The sequence below is a fragment of the Microchirus variegatus genome (assembly GCF_963457635.1).
Source record: "Microchirus variegatus genome assembly, chromosome: 23".
Classification (NCBI taxonomy): Eukaryota; Metazoa; Chordata; class Actinopteri; order Pleuronectiformes; family Soleidae; genus Microchirus; species Microchirus variegatus.
In genome coordinates this window covers 13,531,797-13,550,441 of record NC_139824.1, presented here as the reverse complement: position 1 = coordinate 13,550,441, position 18,645 = coordinate 13,531,797, and the positions used below count along the sequence as shown (strand labels likewise).

The window sequence follows — 18,645 nt, the reverse complement described above, 5'->3', positions numbered from 1 at the left end:
TGCCTGAGTCACTTTTTGTTTTGTCTCTGTTTGAAAGAATAAAGGGAGAACAACATCTCACTGTGTACTTCTCTATTGTGACTTATGGTTCTTGTGCTGTTTGGTAAGTAATCATTTAGGTTGTGTAGTGGACAGGGTATGCTTATTGTTTTGTTGTTGCCAGGCAACAGTCAAGTTGGTCCAGGTGTAGGACAATTTTTTGTTTGTAAGTGGTTAATCAAAAACATCCTGACAAAGACAACTCATTGATTGCGAGTTCATCCATATTTAGGGGTCAATCATTTTTTAAGAGGTTTATTGTGTGAAATAAACAATAACTACAGAGGCACTGATAAGTCCTTAAAGAGTGTTTGTTTTTGAGTATATTACGTAAAATAGATCTGTATAAATGATGATTTTCACTCATATTGTTCTTCTTACTGTATCATATCATGGCACAACGCCTCCACGACAAATCCATATTTATCACAGAGGAAGAGCGGAGACATTTTCCTTCTCTTGTGTAAATAAATGCAGCGGATTGTTGTTAGGATTAAAACAACTTTAGTTTCTTCACTGTGCCATGAATTCAGTTTTAAAAACCTTCTGACATTCTCGCTCTATTGCATAAATCATTTATAGTCTACACGCTCAAATTTGAAAGGCCAACTTTGCGTCCCAAAATCCCAAAAGATGAAAAATTAATATCAAACATCAAGGACACTTTTGACAGGAGTGCCCCTGTTCACCCCTGGTGCCCCTGCTGTGCCAAGGCAACAGCTCTTCAGTAACTACATGCAGAACAAAAGCACCCTCTGGCCATAAAGTGAGATTTTCCACCTTTTTATTATTTTTTTTTTGTCTCAAACTGAGAGGTCAAGTCAAATCAAGTCAAGTCTATTTATAAAGCACATTTAAAAACAACCTCAGTTGAACCAAAGTGCTGCACAGTTATTTGAATACAATATAATCACACACAATATGATAGTAAATAACACTAGAGGCGAGACATGACATAACTGTTTTACTGTTGATTCTGATTCTGATTCTGATTCTGATTCTGAATGCAAATATGATCATTTCAGCAGCTCATTTGCAACTAAGATGTTTTTTCTTTTTAGGATACTTCTTGTTTTGTAACACAAAATCCTGAATCCTTATAAAACAGTAAAAAGAACAGTCTAAAAACTGTTATTTTGCTCAAATTAGTATTGATATTGGGCTACATATATATTAAATTGGTCGCCATCAGTAAGGCTTTTCCTCTGATCTTATTAAAGGCAACTGCATTACCTTTTGTACAAAGTGTTTCATCTCTTCCCTTACTGCAGTAAACCTGTGACTGAACTCAACATCTATTTCAAAGAGCATCCTAGTTTGATGTCCGTGCAATGGGTTAAGCCAGAAGAAATTTAATAGCATGTAGGATAAAGCCTGTTTTCTCAGATATCCTGGATTTCTTAATTCTATGTGCGTGCAACAGACCTCAGGTTTCATATATACACACACAAATATATAAACAAAAATATAAACGCACAAACTTGAAGTGGTGAACAAAAATAGAACGTCACGCCACTTAATCAGATTCTTGATGCATTTGTTTACGGAATAATTTGTTTTGCTCAAACCCAGTCGTCCAGTGTCACTCGGCCACTCCTATTGACTACAATCTCAGATTGAGTATTTCAACTCACGAGAGTCATGGAGCATGGCAGAGTGGTGTTCAATATGCGTGACCAGCACACCGACACTCCTTATGGTCTGGTCAATAAAAGGGCACACCAAAATGTGGACTTTTGTCACTTGACAATATGCCACAGATGTCACAAATCATGAGGGAGTGCCATTGGCGTGCCGAGTGCTGGGTTGGGCGTTACAGCTGTGGCAACACAACTGAATGTGCAACATTCCACTATCAGCCGCCTGTGGACTCGTTTCAGAGAGACTGGAACAACAGCGGGTTCCAGTTCCAGTTCCAGAGAACGGCCGCCAACTTCAAGCGGCTCTGCAGGAGGAATGGGACAAACATCCCCCAGGCCACGATCGACAACCTGGTGATGTCCACTCGTCGCCGGTGTACCGCTCTGCGTGAGGCTAATGGTGGACGCACACGTTATTGAAGTTTGTGAACTTGGATCATCGACCCCCATTGTGTTCTTCCTGCCATTACTCCAGGACTTTTGTTTTGAAATTGATCCTAATGCTCGCAAATTAAAGCCACTTTATTGATAAAGTTGTAATGTTATTTTTGAATAGTTACTGTTTTGTCACATAACAATAACTACAAGTTTTTCTTTGTGTGTTTATATTTTTGTTGAGTGTATATTTCTTTGACACCAACTCCAAAAATCACCAGAAAATACGTAGTGCGGCTTTAAATGTTAACATGTTTAAATATGTTTATCCACAACCTTGAATTTTAGTCTGAATGACATTTTTTTATATATATACTCAGTGTTTTTGTTTTTTTTACATAAAAATAAAGTGATATGTTAATTAATAGTTGAATTCAGAGGTGAACCATTCAACTATATAATTAAAATTCTGAACCTGGAGAGACAGACTGAGACCGAGACGCGCGTTAATACGCACGCGTGCGCGCAAGGTTTAAAAGGCTGCTGCTGCTGCAGGAGCGCACCACGACTTGTTGCTTCAGTGACACAGAGACACGAGCGCAGCTGAGGAGACAGGTGGAAAGAAAAAGAGAGGAGGAAAAAAGAAATGGAAAACAGTGAGAAAAGAATGAAACCTTTGTGCGTTTGCTTGTCTTTGCTCCTGTGCGTCGGAAGCTCGGACAGAGACGCAACTGCAGGCGCGGGACAGCCACTCAACGACTCCTCACTCCCGGGAGAGCGGGTGCCGTCTCCTAGGGGGAATCTCTCCAGCGGACAATCGGACAACCGGACCTCGGGTTTGTTCCTCCTGGACTTCGACGAGGGACTCCTGGAGGACTGGCGCTCTCTGGCCAGTAAGAAGAGCCGCGGTGGGGAGTCGCAGGGGAGCAGCGTGAAGGTGCTGCTGGTGGCCGCGTACTCGCTCATCATCGTGGTGTCCCTGTTCGGCAACACGCTGGTGTGCCACGTACTGGTGAAGAACAAGCGCAGCCAGTCCGCCACCAGTCTGTTCATCATGAACCTGGCGGTGGCTGACATCTTCATCACTGTGCTCAATACACCCTTCACCCTGGTAAGACGCGCGCTCACCCTGGGTGATACACTGCACTATTACCAATCAATAACTAATCTATAATGTTTTTGTAGATAAATAAAACATGCATAAATATTGATCCCAACTTCATGTATTATTTTAAATAGATTTGAAGAAAAAAAATATCATATTGAGTGTATTGGAATTTTTGATTTTTGTTGTTTTAATAAAAACCTGTTGCACCAAATATCTCAGGGACCCCCACATGTATTTGCCTTTGGAATAATTGGATTAGACTGGAATCTATTCAGAGTTAAAGACCTTTATTGTCTTTCATTCTGAATTATTGTGGACATTTTGCTTTTGCAGCAACAATGTGACACAGGGCAATTAAATGTAGATGTTTTGGACCAGTTGGAGTGAAAACCAAATTATAAGGGAGAGCTGAGTGCTGCTTTTATCGCACATTTGAGTACTCTGCTCTTAACTCACTGGTTGCTGCTTTAATGAACTATTTCAGATTATGAAAATAAATATAGTTTTTATTTAAAAAAAAAAAAAAAAAAGGCCCTTGTGTATATCGTGACAGCGAAATGCAAAACATTTAACAACCCACCCCCTGACAGTGACAGGACCACACTGTGTAATAATACAGCTCTTGACTTAATTTGCACTCTCTAGAAAAAAGGTATGCATTAACCATTTAGGTCCCTAATAACTGTTGTGTCTCTTTAAAACATTTCTAATCATAAAATAATAATAGGCCATCCATTGGGTGGACAGATTATCTCACCTTTGACCCCCTTTTCCCCATTCAATAGAGATGTCAACACATGCAGTCTTTTATAATGTACTAAGGCGTTTGCCACCAATAGATGGTGCCATTTGCGTCATAACAAGAAGAGGCTCTCTCTATGGGTGTGGGACTTAATTAAAAAAATAAAACCCATTCAGAGCACATTTCCTTTTTTTTTCTTTGATTGAAAATGAATACATAGACTGATGAATTATTAGTCATCTCATGTCCTGAGCGTGAACATTTAACCCTTAGAACACAGAGCATTGTGGCTGCTTTTTCTTCACGACTATGTTTAATACATACAGAGGCTATAAGAGTGTGCAATATTGTCTTATATTCTGTATTTCTGCAAAACCTACACAATCTGATGGAAAAATAATAATTTTCACCAACTATATAAACATATCAGAGTACTAAAAATTGGATTGAATTTTGGAAATCTGGACATAGTTCACAGTTCAGAGTTCACTTGGCTCGTTTTTATGAACAAAAAGAAAATAAACATCTGTTTTTGTCACTTCTGCACAAATATTGCTCCTTTATATCACTGCTAAAAATGCACACATAAGAAAACAAAAAAGCCTGATTATGTGACCGATCAACACAACCCCCAGGATGTCCATATAAGGAGTTAAAAAGGTTCTTGATTTGATGGATCTGGAATTAGATGAACTTAACTCTCTCTCTCGCCGTGTTCCCTCAGGTCCGATTTGTGAACAGCACGTGGATTTTTGGGAGGACAATGTGTCACATCAGCCGCTTCGTGCAGTACTGCTCTCTGCACGTCTCCACGCTCACGCTCACCGCCATCGCGCTGGACCGACGGCAGGTTCGTAGACGTCAGGAGATGAAACAACTGGCACGTTTATGTATGCGGTGTGCGTTAAGTTGTGGTGCGTTAAAGCTCCAGTGTGGAGAAGTTCTATCGCGCTGCTCGAGTGAGCGAGAAAGCTCTTTGACTCCTGCTGCTCCAAGGAAACTTGGAGCTTCCTGGTGCAGGAACAGCAGCTGCGACATGCAGGCAGTTTTTTAGGAATATATTGGAACATATTGGGACTTTTTGCTGTTATCCGACATTGATATACCAGCAGTTTTAAAGCCAATATGGGCCAGTAATATCATGTATCACGAATCAATTCTAATGTTAAAAGATCCATTTTTTAGCAGGAACTTTTTCGTACTTTTATGTCAACTATGGGTGTATAATTGTGAGCGGTTGACCAAAGTGAATTGAGGGCTTTATAAGCAATTAACAGAGATTTAACATAAATACGAAGACAGGTGCATTTTCTTGCTGGAGAGAGGTCGAGTGGCAGCGTTTTTTCAATTCCAAAAAGACCGTGGTGTACATGGCAACACCATGAACCACGTCATCAAGGACTTCAAATGTCGTCTAAGTGCAGAACAAGAGGAGATCATCATTTGCACACAAAAGGTGCTGTGACGGGGCGAGACACAAATCCCTACTCGGTCCTTTGGCGCCGATGGGCAATATCCAGGTAAATAATCCCCGAGCGTGGGAAGGTGATTCATTTCTGCACAGGCTTGTGTCGTCATGTCGAAGCTTGAAGCTCGTATCAGTGTTGCACATCACTAATTAACAATATCTTACAATTAGGTCCATGATATAGCAGTAGAATCCACTTCTTTCCAACAGTATGATGTTGTAGCCGTTGTGCTTCTCTTCTTATGCCTTATCAGTCGTGATGTAAAGCACAGGGATATATGAACAAAACGCTGCCACGCTGAGAGAAACAGAGAGCTGTGTGGATCTGATTCAATGCGACAAACACTTGTTCATATTCAAAACGTACACACTACAGCTGTAAAACCGCCGTCAGGCATGCCCTGAAATCTGAGAATCTCTTTGCTCAACTGCAAACCCTGGAGAATGGAGAATGTCTGCCGCGCCGATTCTCTGGAGTGCATGTTTGAAAACAGCGTTGCTTTTAACAAGAGCGGCAGAAAAACCTCTGATTAGATGAGTCAAGTCGCTGCGATTACGGTGCTGCACTGTAATAAAACAAAAGGTGGCAAGTGTTGGATGCATCACTTTTCCTCTGATCTGAGGTTTTTCTTTGCAATCACCGAAAGTCTGTAGAAAATCAAGACAAAAATTACATAGTGTGAACAGAGTGATCATTTCCAGTCAATTTTTCCCACTTACGCCAGTCCTGAGTCCCCCAATCAGTTTCAGTTTATCCCAATTTTTCCTGATTTTATAGCTTCTTATCCGTTCCTCTTCTGCCTGGTTATTCAGCTTGTCAGCCGTTATGCAGATGACTGTCAACTATTCATGCCTCTACATCTATACCATCCAGCTATTTCTTTGGTGTAAAGGCCAGAATGGCTCTTAACTTTTTCAATTTTAATGCAAAGAAGACAGAAGTGATGGTTTTTGGTGGTACCACTGGGACCCCCCTATAGATCTGGGTCCCTTGGCCCAGTATATCAAGCCAACCATCAAGATAGCAGGAGTTAAAATGGACTTAAATTTGACTGTTGTAAAATCAAGCTTTTTTTCCCAATTGGAGGCAGCTGGGGGCGCTGTTTTCACAACTTTGTTCGGTTCATAGCGGACCTTCGATTGTAAAGTTATAGCAGTTTCATTTTTAATCGATCAAATGTCACGGCTGCAAAAAACAAAAACAAATGGTCGTTCAATCACAAATGGTCGCCTGTTTGGTTTCGCTGGTTACCTCAAATTTTATATTTTCTTCGACCCAACCTTCTACGCGTGTACCAATTCCAGCCGCAAGTGTTACCTCAGCAACTGGAGCACGGTATTGTACAGTAGGAAAAGACTTAATATGTACAATACTTCTTTCAGAAGTAAGACAGAGAATGGGGGGTCATTGGCTGAAGCTCAACTGCTTGCCTGAGGAGAGAATGATCCACTCCTTTCAGCTGTCTATGTTTTAAAAAAATCTTTTTTGAGAGTGGTAGCGAGGCGTCGTTTTTGTTATCGTCAGGCATTTCTGATCCATATCTGCAGCTCACCGTTTATCTCCTTACATCAATAAAAATTGCCGAACTTGAATGAATAAAGCATTTATCTCATTATCAAATCTTCAGATACGGTGTCTTTCAAGGCTGAGGCTATTATATTCTTCAGTGGGTGTGAATCATATCGTTACATTTTCCCACGCGAAAAGAAAGACGAGAATCCAACAGCTGAAGTAAATAAGCTGGAGACAATGGTTTTAAATAACGTAAAACGTGGCCACTACAGCTGTTCCACAGAACATGTACAGAACATTAATGAAAATGCTTCCCTAACATGTAGAGACATGTTCACAAGCAACATTTTCACAATTTTGTTGGTAGTTTAAGGACATATTGCACATAAAGACAGACATAAACCTAGGTCTCATGTAGTTAGTTCAGGCAATGTTTACCAGTTAGCTGCATTAGCTCCTTTTAGCGCCGGTTAGCGGACTGTTTATTAAACGAAAAGAGCAGCGGTACAAATAACCAGCGTACCTGTGTACAGTGTGGTGTGACCTGTGATTTTAAATTTGATAAACAAGTGAATTCTGTGATAAAGAAAAGTGTTTTTATTTTTATTAACTTGAGGGTAATCCATGTTTTTAAAACCGCACAGCTGGATTACTGCAACTCCGTGTATTTTGGAATCGACCGGTCGTCGATGCATCGTCTGCAGCTCGTCTTGTGACTGCTGAGCACAAACGATCACATCACACCAATATTGGCCTCGCTCCGCTGGCTACCAGTGTGTTTTAGTATTGATTTTAAAATCCCGCAGTATCTGCACTTAAACCAGCCGTGACTGAAAGTCCTCAAAACTAATCTAAAGACCAGATGTGACTGATAATCTGCAGTGGCAGCAGTTGGCAGCGTCTGCACTGGTACGCCAGATGTGCCCAGAATCTTGATATTTAAAAAAAATCTTCTTTAAAAACCTACTATTTCTCCTTGGTGATTAATTCAGTTTGAGTTCGTTTTTTTGCTTTTATTATGTTGTTTTAAATGTCTTTGTTTTCATTGCTAAATACGCTGAGATATTTTATTTTGACAGCGTGTTTGAGGGTTGTTGAACTAACTCTCAGTTTTAACGCCATAATAGTTACTAATTAACTGTTTTCTAACATACAATGCTGTTAAATGTGCTATAGATTATCTTAAATCTATCACTTGAATATGCTCCGCCATATCGTTTCTGTCGTTCTGCTCACGTCACGTAGGCGTTTACGTCACATAAATTACGAGAATCACGTAATTTCAAGTCATTACGAGATACTTTTTCTTTTTGAGAAGAAAGTCAGCTCAAGTGCATCAGGGCAAATGGATAATTTCCTGATTTTCAAAAATTAATTAAAATTATTCCTTAAGATGTTTGCAAATATTTTCAACGGATCCTTGTTCAGGGCGATGCCGACTATTACTGTGCACAATTTCAAGTCATTCCGAGATACTTTTTGTTTTTGAGAAGAAAGTCAGCTCACTGTCAAAGTGCATCAGGGCAAATGGATCATTTCCTGATGTTCAAAAATTCATTAAAATTATTCCTTAAGAGGTTTACAAATATTTTCAACGGATCCTTGTTCAGAGCGATGCCGACTATTACTGTGCACAATTTCAAGTCATTCCGAGATACTTTTTGTTTTTGAGAAGAAAGTCAGCTCACTGTCAAAGTGCATCAGGGCAAATGGATAATTTCCTGATTTTCAAAAATTCATTGAAATTATTCCTTAAGAGGTTTGCAAATTTTTTCAACGGATCCATGCTCAGGGCGATCCCGACTATTATGATGGTAAATTTTAAGTCATTCCGAGATACTTTTTGTTTTTGAGAAGAAAGTCAGCTCACTGTCAAAGTGCATCTGGGCAAATGGATCATTTCCTGATTTTCAAAATGTCATTAAAATTATTCCTTAAGAGGTTTGCAAATTTTTTCAACGGATCCTTGTTCAGAGCGATGCCGACTATTATGATGGTAAATTTCAAGTCATTCCGAGATACTTTTTTTTTTGTTGAAGAAAGTCAGCTTACTGTCAAAGTGCATCAGGGCAAATGGATAATTTCCTGAATTTCAAAAATTAATTAAAATTATTCCTTAAGAGGTTTGCAAATTTTTTCAACGGATCCATGCTCAGGGCGATCCCGACTATTATGATGGTGAATACTGGTGAGCTGGTCAAGGCTTTTAAACAGTAGTGAGTGAGCGAGTGAGTGGTGGCAATCAGAGTAATCTGCAGTAGGCGAGTTGGAGGGAAACCATGGTAAAGGGGTTTCTCTGGCCAACCTGCAGGGACAAAGACAATCAGACACAAACACACGCAGACGGGAAAACAGACAGACCATATAACAGGAGTGGAAAATGGGAAATGGGAAAAGGAAACAGGAGGAGAGATATTTTATGTAGTACAGCACTGAAGATTACATTTCAGGTTTCTGTAAATGCAGTGTTTTTGGTTAGTGGACAAAACAAGACACTTGATAAAATACTGGTCACCATTTTAGCAAGTTTCTGTTTAAATTCATACAAACAAATTGATTATTTGAAAGATAGATTTATTTTTGAGCAACAGAGAGACTAGTTCTCCATCATTATTTACATAAGATAAAATAAAAATGAAGGACAGCGCTCATGATTGCATAAATGGGGAGGAAAGTTTTGTTTGAAAAGAAGCAGCTGTAATTGCAGGTCTTAATTTGGACCTGCCTATGTACCAGACTGTTTTATTGGAAGGTTTTTTTGTGCTGGTATCTGAGGGGAAGATGCACTCTGCTGTATGAGTCTATGAAGCAGAATGAACACAAATCACTCACTGTCTCGCCAGGCTTTTTGTGAACCCTCCCCATAAAACATATTTCTTTCATTCTCAAGCAGGAAGCAATGGAGCTTTCTAAGTAACAGAAACTAAGAATGCAAGCCTTTTTGTCATATTGCTAAAAAAAGCATGTGAGAGTACATATAGATAGGGCTCACACAACCAAACTGGATGGATCATTTTCAGAATTCCTCCGCTGGTACATACAGGTTCTCAATTTGGACTGGACAATGAATTGGGAGAAGGACAATGAAGCTTTTTTCTATAGTATTTATTACTGTAGGGCTAGATGTTCCATATTGGACCATTAAAAGTGTTTTCTCTGTTGTAAACACTCCTCCATGGCCATACAGGTCATTAAAGAACCTTCCTAATGCGCCTTTAAAGCAGTCCCTGGGGTGCTTCAATGGAAAAGTACTGTCTATATATATGTATGGATGTACATAATTCCTCAATGGCACAATGAAACCTGACCAGCGAGAGAAAACACAAACACAAAGTTACCATTTAAAGGAAAGATGTGCTTCAAGACTGAAGGGAGGGCTTTCTTTACAAATCTGTATAAATATGGAGCGGTTCTTTGTAACAAAAACATATTTCGGTGCTTTTACTTCAGAGGAATATTTTCAAACTTCTTCAAAACCGGTCTTAGATCATTTCCATATACACAGCTCCACATGACACACACACATAAGTAGTACACGTAAATAGTACATAATCACCCCACACCTTTAAATAAATATGTGTAAGAATGTGACTGCACTGTATAAGCCATTATTCATACAAATACCTTTTATTTGTGGATGAAAGCGTTTCGGTTCAAGGCTGGTCTTTTGTGGGCGATACAAAAAAATTGAAGGCTAAAAACAGTGAGTGAGGATGATTTGCTGAATATATTTAAGTCAAAATATTCCGGGCCATCACCGCCAAAAATAAAGCAAGGATCTTGTGTTGTGAAGACGACACCCATTTAAACGTAGTATTAAATTTGTTTTTACCAGTGGATTAAGTGTTTGAGGTGTGGGGTCATTTGCATTTTTGTGTTGACACTTGCTGAAATTGATCCGACGTTGTTTTTTTATTAATCTTTCGCCCTCAGGTGATTTTACATCCTCTCAGACCTCGCATGTCTCCTGCCCAAGGCCGCGTTTGGGTCGTCGTTATTTGGATCATGGCTACCTGCTTCTCCCTCCCACACGCCATCTACCAAAAACTGCTAACCTTTACGTACAGGTACGGTAAAACGAAAGGTTGCAAGAGTCTAACGCTCAGAGAAATATTTATATGGTTGACTAAATTACTCTCTGCAAATGACATCTGCTTTTGTAGCTCAATATAATTTAGTCACTTGCTCTTTGGAAACTTAATTCAAACATTCATGTACAAAGGTCTGCTGTTGCACACAATAGCAACTGCTTTTGTCAGGTTGATTAAAATGCATTATAGTATCTCCGCCAAAACATGTAGGAATATAAATAAGAATAATAAAATATATATAAGAAAAGGAGTAAATATTTCAAAAATACAGACAGTAATCATATACAGCACACAAACATGCTAAATTATGAACAGCATTTTTAGTAGATGGTCCCTGGAAACAAACAAAGAAGGCTCCTTTATCTGAATCCACAACATTGTCCTGCCTTTTTTTTTTAATTGTTCTGCCCATGACAATGAGAACGTAACGTCTTTGTTGAGAGGATGAAAGATGATGCATTGTTCATCAATCTAGATCCAGCAACATATTTTTGTGAATATTTGCCGAGTTTAAACTCATGAAGATGCAGGAGTATTAAAAATGAAACGGCACGAATTCCAACTGCTGTTTTATTGTTTTTTATTGTTTCAATTTTCTTCTCACAACAGGAAATTAATTTGTGAATATACTGCCCGCACCATTCTTATTAACGAAGCCAATACAATTCCTCTATCTCTTAATATGTTTGAAGTCACTTGGGACAGTGGAAGGAGCAAGTTTCCCTTTTTTTCGGTTGTTTTGGCAGCTCAGTGCCGACTAAATAGCACTAAAAATAGTGCTAGCGTCAAAATGTAATCACTTGTTCCTGGTGCCATTGCTGGACATTTCCTCCAAATCCGTCCGTGACTTTTTGAGTAATGTTGCTAACAGACAGACTGACAAACAAACAAATACCTTCTGCCAGAGGTCAATAAAATGGCTTTTTTCCTCCCTTTCACCACCTTCTTGTGTCTTGTTCTCATCAGTACGGAGATGGAGCGCAGCCTGTGTGTGCCAGACTTTCCAGAGCCGTCGGATGTCTACTGGCAGTACATCGACCTCCTGACCTTCATATTACTGTACATGCTGCCGCTCCTGATCATCACCGCCTCCTACACCACGGTGGCTTGCCGGCTTTGGCGCCACAACGCCATCGGCGACACGACCACCGCTCAGCACGCCACGCAGAGGAAGAAGCGGCGGCGGACGCTAGCGATGCTGCTCCTGGTGGTCGGGGTGTTTGCCGTCTGTTGGTTCCCCCTCAACTGCTACGTGGTGCTGCTGTCCAGCCAGGCCATTCACTCGTCCAACGCTCTGTACTTCTGCTTTCACTGGCTGGCCATGAGCTCCACGTGCTACAACCCTTTCATCTACTGCTGCCTGAATCCCACCTTTCGCCAGGAACTGCGGCTCCTCTTCGACATGTGCAGGAAGAGGAAGAGGACGGTGGAGCCGCAGCTTCACCCGGTGGCCATCTGCACGCCCTGCCACCAAACCGCCTGGCCCGACAACAACGACTCCTCCAGACCGAGGCATGACTTGTCGCTGCAGGGCCACGCCACTTCACAGCAGAGTCAGGCCAGTTCCAGTCAGACGCACAATCTCAAAGAGACACACGTGCTGTTCACGGCCAGGCAGGTTCTGACAGGGAGAACTGACATCCTTTCAGTGGAGCCCATCGTGGCAGTGAGCTGACTGGAAGCACTTCATGTATCACATTGCGGTGCAGCTGCCGTCAGTAGTTCTTCATCTTTCCCGAGAGAAAATGAGGTGAAATATGAGAGCAACAGTTGAACGAACCTGTAGGAATCTACACTGTGACATTACTGAAGAAGAATCTGTGATGGTTTCACATCGTATGACAACTTCGCGGTCACAAACTTGGCTCTTGGAGAAAGAATCACACATTTTATGGACTTGACTGTGCCGGCTCTTTGAAACAGCAGCCGACAAAACGGTCTCAACGTGAAGTCCATCGAGTGATAATAAGCCATGGAGCTTTGGATCAATTCGTGAAAATGTCTCCAGTGTGCTGCTGCACAGTGAAACCTTCATACATCCATGGTTGTAAGATATTTCATGTGTTCATACACAATGGTCACATTTACAAAGAAATATATTTGAACAAAAAAACACCTTAAGATTGTTACGTCCTGCGTCTTTAGCATTCACAGACTTGAATAGCAACAAAGTCCGTTTACCTTCGAGAGTTTCCAACCCTAATGGGCTGTAAATGCTATACTTCAGATATGCTCTGAGGACCAATTCACACTCAAGAGGTTCATTGACTCTCATGCCCAGGCTGGATTAAGCACATTTTCTGGAATATCTGACATTTTTCAAACTTCGGTTGAATGTTTTTTCAATCTCTGCACTGCTCTCACACAACAACAAAGCAAGCCTGCACACTCGCATTTCTTCAACGTGTCACTGGGAGCCTCGTCGCAGGTCTAATCGTGTCATGTTGTTGCCATGGAGATCTTATAATATATGAAAAATCATGAACAATACACAATGTTGTCGTACCGTTTTCCTCGTAAAGGCACTTTCCAGAGCACCAGATTGTCACTGTGCATTTTCCTCTCAAGAATGTGGCGGCCTCACGTTCCATCAGAGATTGGCCTTGGATTCTCTTCATGTCATCTTAAAAGCAAATCGTTTCTATTTTTATTATTGTGTATTTTTTCATTTCTCTTGTCAAAATGACACCATTGATGGGCAGCACGCACACGGCTGCACTGTGTCTATCATACATGTTTTACAGTGATTGCCAACAATGACACCAATGGCATGACACAGAGGAAAATGGAAAATGAAATGATTGGATATCTGGTCATGTTTGCTACAAACGTGGAGGTCCTTCATTTTTATTTTCAAACCCAGTAACCTTTCTATAACGTCGCTATAAAGCAGTGTTTCTATTGTCTGACACACACACACGCAGGTTTTGCATATTTTGTGTGGAACCTCATTGACATAATAGATTGCCGAGCACCTTACCGTAACCTTAACCATCACAGCTAAATGCCTAACCCAAACCCAAATCTAACCCTAACCCTAAAACCAGGCCTTCAAAAAGCCAGTTAACCCTTAGAACAGAGTATATACAGAGGCTATAAGAATGTGCAATACAGAGTGTCTTATATCCTTTTTTTAAGCTCAACCTAGGCAACTTTATTTTCAAATCAAGCACTCAAAATGTTTAAAATGGCACTGAAAATGAAAAATTTGGAAATTCGTCCCAGTTCAAAGTTCACTTGGCTCATTTTTTTGAACAAAAACACATTTTTGTGACTTGTGCAGAGCTTTTTAAAAGCCTGAATATGTGACCTATGAAGACACACCCCCAGGATGTCCATATAAGGAGTTGTGTATTAACTTTAAAGATAGCTTTCCTTGACAGTCGGTACTGTGATCACTGACAATGTGATCAATGCGCAGTTTTGTCATCGAGTTCTGGTTGTTACAGTGTGTCTGTCTTTGGTTGTTGATGTCTGAACAATAAAGTTTTACAGTTGTTTTTGTTTTACATATTTTAAAAGTTTTCCATCTTTTATTAGTCTGATAAAGCTGTATTAATTTATCTTTTAATAAGACCAGTCTTGGATCTTTCACGTATTCATTCATCAAAACATCGGTTGTTTAAAAAAAAAAAAAAAAAAACACCCCACGAGTAATAATAACAGGAAACGTATTCATTATAATTCATTCTTTAGCCACTGCCAGAGGTAAAATGTGGATTTGCGAGCGCCCTGGAAAAAACACATTTGGATCTTATGGAATAAAGCACATTATATAAAATACTTTAATGAGCTACGCTATAGAAAATCATCAAAAAAACAATTACTGGAGATGAGGTTGGTGGAGACAGTAAAGTTGATTGGTCTGATCATTAAATTCGAATAATATTAAAGCAATGTGAGTGTTGGCCTGGTCAAACTGTTGTCAGTGTTCAGGTCTGACAAACCAAACGTGTTATGATACTGTTTTGTTTGTCATTTTTACACTCAAATAGGGATGTAGCGTCCAATACGACTGGTCGTTTAATTGGTCAACACATTCTGGCTCTGACTAAATTTTTTTTAATTGTTATTTTTTTTTTTTTTCATGGTGAATTTCAATAGGAGGAAAGTACCAAGTGCTAATAGGGGTGTTTTAGAGCACCCATGTTTCACAGGTAACAGCGTGTCTTCAGAGAACACCCCCCTTGTTTTCCCCTTTGCTCATTTGTTGTAGCTCCGTGGCTAATGAGAGAGAGATTAGCGTTGCCATTAATTAGACGTGAATTTTGAGCTTTTCATTTGAGGCTACAGTCAGTCCTCCTGCCGCATCAAAGACAGCAGTGTGGCAGCATTTTTCAAAAGTAGATGACGGTAAAAATGTGGAATGCAAACTTTGCAAAGTTTGCTTTTCACAGCTCTACTACAAACATGGCATATCATTTAAAATATATCACGTGCTATGGTATTGCGCAGATTCACATAATGCAAAAAGCTGTCAGAGCCGTCAGACTGTGATGAACTCCAGCTGCAGCCGTACTGTGGCACTTTTAACTTGAAACGAGCCCCCCGATTAGTCAATTTTTAGTCCAAATTTCAGGGCTTTCGTCGACCAAGAGTTTCTTTGGTTGAGTACAGTCCTACACTCAAAGTAGTGACTTAAAGGTGGGGTCGGAAATCCTGGAATCAAAAAAATCCAAGCCCCTTTTTTCAGACTTCCCTCCAAAGATATCGCATCAGTAAGTTTCGGTACTTTCTGCTAAAAACGCTAGGTTTTTCGGATACTCATTCAATTGACAACGTGATGCCGAAAAAACAACAAACACTCTAGTTAACCTACGTCCAGTAGAAACAGAGCCACTCTGCAGCCCTTTCTGTTGCTCTCAGTTCAAACACAGCACCAACGTTCACTCTGCTCTTGGCTCGCTCTGCAGCAGCCTTTTTCTTGGCACTAGCTTTCACAAAAACTGTCTCTCCTTCGCGACCGACACCTGTTCTTAACACCTTTTGTGTCATGACGTTGCTGCAACTCTCTTGTCGGATATAGCAAGCTAGCACAAGCTCTGGCAGATGAGTTTTATCGATGCATCACGATCCAATTTGTTCAGGAAAGAGGATTTCAAGCAATACAGAAAATTTTTTATCTCCCACACTACCTTTCAGTGATCTGAGTCAGATAAATCGGCCCTGCCTCCGAGTACATTCACCCTGAGTTACTGTAGGTTGAGTTGAATGACAAAAAAAAATCTGAGACCAATGGAGCTCAGTGGTCAATGATTCACCATGGCAACCGATAGAAAGTGTGTGCACATTCTAAGGGAATGTGCACATATAAGTGCCCCATAAGCAACAAATGCTATGCAGCTATAGGCTCCATGCACACTTAATGTATTATATGTATATTTTCGGCTGAGAAGGGACTGATACTTTGTTCCAGGTTCGCTAAGTGATATATAGTTTTCTCTCAGGCTGCTCTTGTGCCACAGGCTGAACATATAATGTTGTAAATGTCGAGTGTCGTCTTGTATTTGTGCACAGTTAAAGTTTACACTTAAGGATTCAGTTCATTTTTATGTCATCTGCAAATGTGGTTTAACCGTCCTTGTCCTTCGTCTTTAAAAGTGTGTGATCCCTAGAGTTTGGTTGTCCTTTGTTGTTTTTTTAGTAATGAAAATGGAAATGTGCTTTTAAATATTTACTTTAACATATGATTATTTTTTAAAACAATTAAAGACACTGAATAATGTCTGTGGCTCATCATTTTAAACACAAATCAAAAATAACAGATAATGTAATATAAGGTATAGGCAGAAGACATACTGCTGCGGCTGTCTGTTTTTGTCCTGTTTGTATTTCCCTAAAGTTTGAGGCCATTTTAAATTCAGATTCAGCTCAGACACTAAAACTACAGTGGAAGGTGTCAGTTTTATGTGAATATTATTAACAATATATCTTTTATCTTTAAATTTGTTCATGAAAAATAAGCAATGCGTATACCTTAGGAAAAGCTATTGAGAGGAAGCTTCTCTGGGTATTCAGTTGTGACTCTGGACCTTTGAAATTTTTGATGAAAATGAAATAAAATAAAGAAAAATTAAGCTTCCACATAAAATTAAGTCAGACTTGCATATCTCATCTCCTCTCAAGCCTGCACACTGTCACTACCCAGCTGTCATTTAGGTGTCAGCGCTGTAATTATCTGAACATCAGCATGGTCTCAGGCGTGTAGTCAGTGACAGAACTGCAGTGCCTCTATCTTATTTGTCAATCATCTCAGTGCTGCCTTAGTGCTCTGCTTTGCTGTCATGCAAACACACACACACACAACCTCCACCTCTCCATCCAGCAGCGTCCAGACAGAGCTTCTCGACTTGCTATCCAGCCTTTGTCTGGTTGTTGTTTTAATTACCACAGCATTACTTGTCCACTGTGAGGCTACATATAAAAACTATCGTTGTTTTTTTCCCTTCACTAATGTCGTAACAAATTAATACATGTCAAAATCTCAAATTCCCTCTGTGGACACTGCTTCAGTCTGCGTTTCCAGGATCCCACAAAAACAGCCTAAACATCAGGAGAGTGCTGGGTCTTTTAATAATTGATGAGGAGAGTTGTGTGTGTGTCATGATTCATAATTTAGTAATATGCTGGTAGCATTTGTTAGTAGTGCACAATCTGTTGCACATCCATGGCCTAAACTAAATGACTATTACTTGCCTCAGTCGGTTCCACATCCAATTCCATCCATTATCTACCACAGGAGTGTCGCTGGGGGGTGCTGTGCCCATCTCAGCTGACATAGGGCGATAGGCGGGGTACACTGTGGACAGTTTGGCAGTCACATCCGATTCCCACTGTGAAAAACAGATGCAAAACAATGATCAGTTAGCCAATTTTGGCTATGTAAAGTGGCAGTAAAATACATTTTAATTTGAAAATACATGGTTTTGCAGTGTTGTTATATAGACTACCATTCAAAAGTTTGGGGTCACCTATACAATTTTCTGTGGTGTGTTATCCATTAAAAGTCACACTTTTACTCATCAAAAGAGTTGCAAAATGAATAGAAAATATAGACAAGGCATTGAAAAGATTAGAAATAATGATTCTTATTCAAAATAATAATTTTGCCTTTCGTCAAAGAACCAGCAAAACTGTTTTCGGCTGTGCTAACATCATTGCACAAGGGTTTTCTAATCATCCAATAGCCTTCTAACGCGATTAGCAAACACAATGTACCATTAGAACACTGGAAATGGGCCTCTATACACCTATGTACATATTCCTTTAAAAACCAGACGTTTGCAGCTATAATCGTCGTTTACCACATTAACAATGTATAGAGTGTGTTTCTTAATAATTTAATGTTGTATTGACATTTCTAAGTGACCCCAGACTTTTGAACGGTAGCGTATCATGTACCAGCCACGGTGAAAAGTCATCTCTCTCTGATAGATTCCCATACAGTATCTAGTCAAGCCATTGTTGTTGAACATCATATTACGTCGTGCCAATGTTTGCAAGGGCTGTATGACGGTGAATAGAGGAACGAAAACACATTAACTGCAGGGCACCGTGTGAACTGAGCATCATGTACTGTTACCATGTGTGTCTTTCATCGTTCATCCCTGTACACAATCACTGGTGCAGCAATTGGTCCAGCTGGGGTTTTGAACTCTGGGTCACTGTG

General features: G+C 40.1%; 1 protein-coding gene across 1 annotated transcript; it reads left to right on the top strand.

Moving 5' to 3' along the window:
- Positions 1-2,721: 2,721 nt before the first annotated feature.
- Positions 2,722-12,651, top strand: gpr83 (G protein-coupled receptor 83; the record flags this gene model as incomplete). The annotated part of the gene is made up of 4 exons (XM_083909628.1): positions 2,722-3,165; positions 4,629-4,754; positions 10,819-10,952; positions 11,943-12,651. 4 exons carry the CDS (start codon positions 2,722-2,724, stop codon positions 12,649-12,651), a joined length of 1,413 nt encoding a protein of 470 aa, XP_083765754.1.
- Between the last annotated feature and the right edge of the window lie 5,994 nt (positions 12,652-18,645).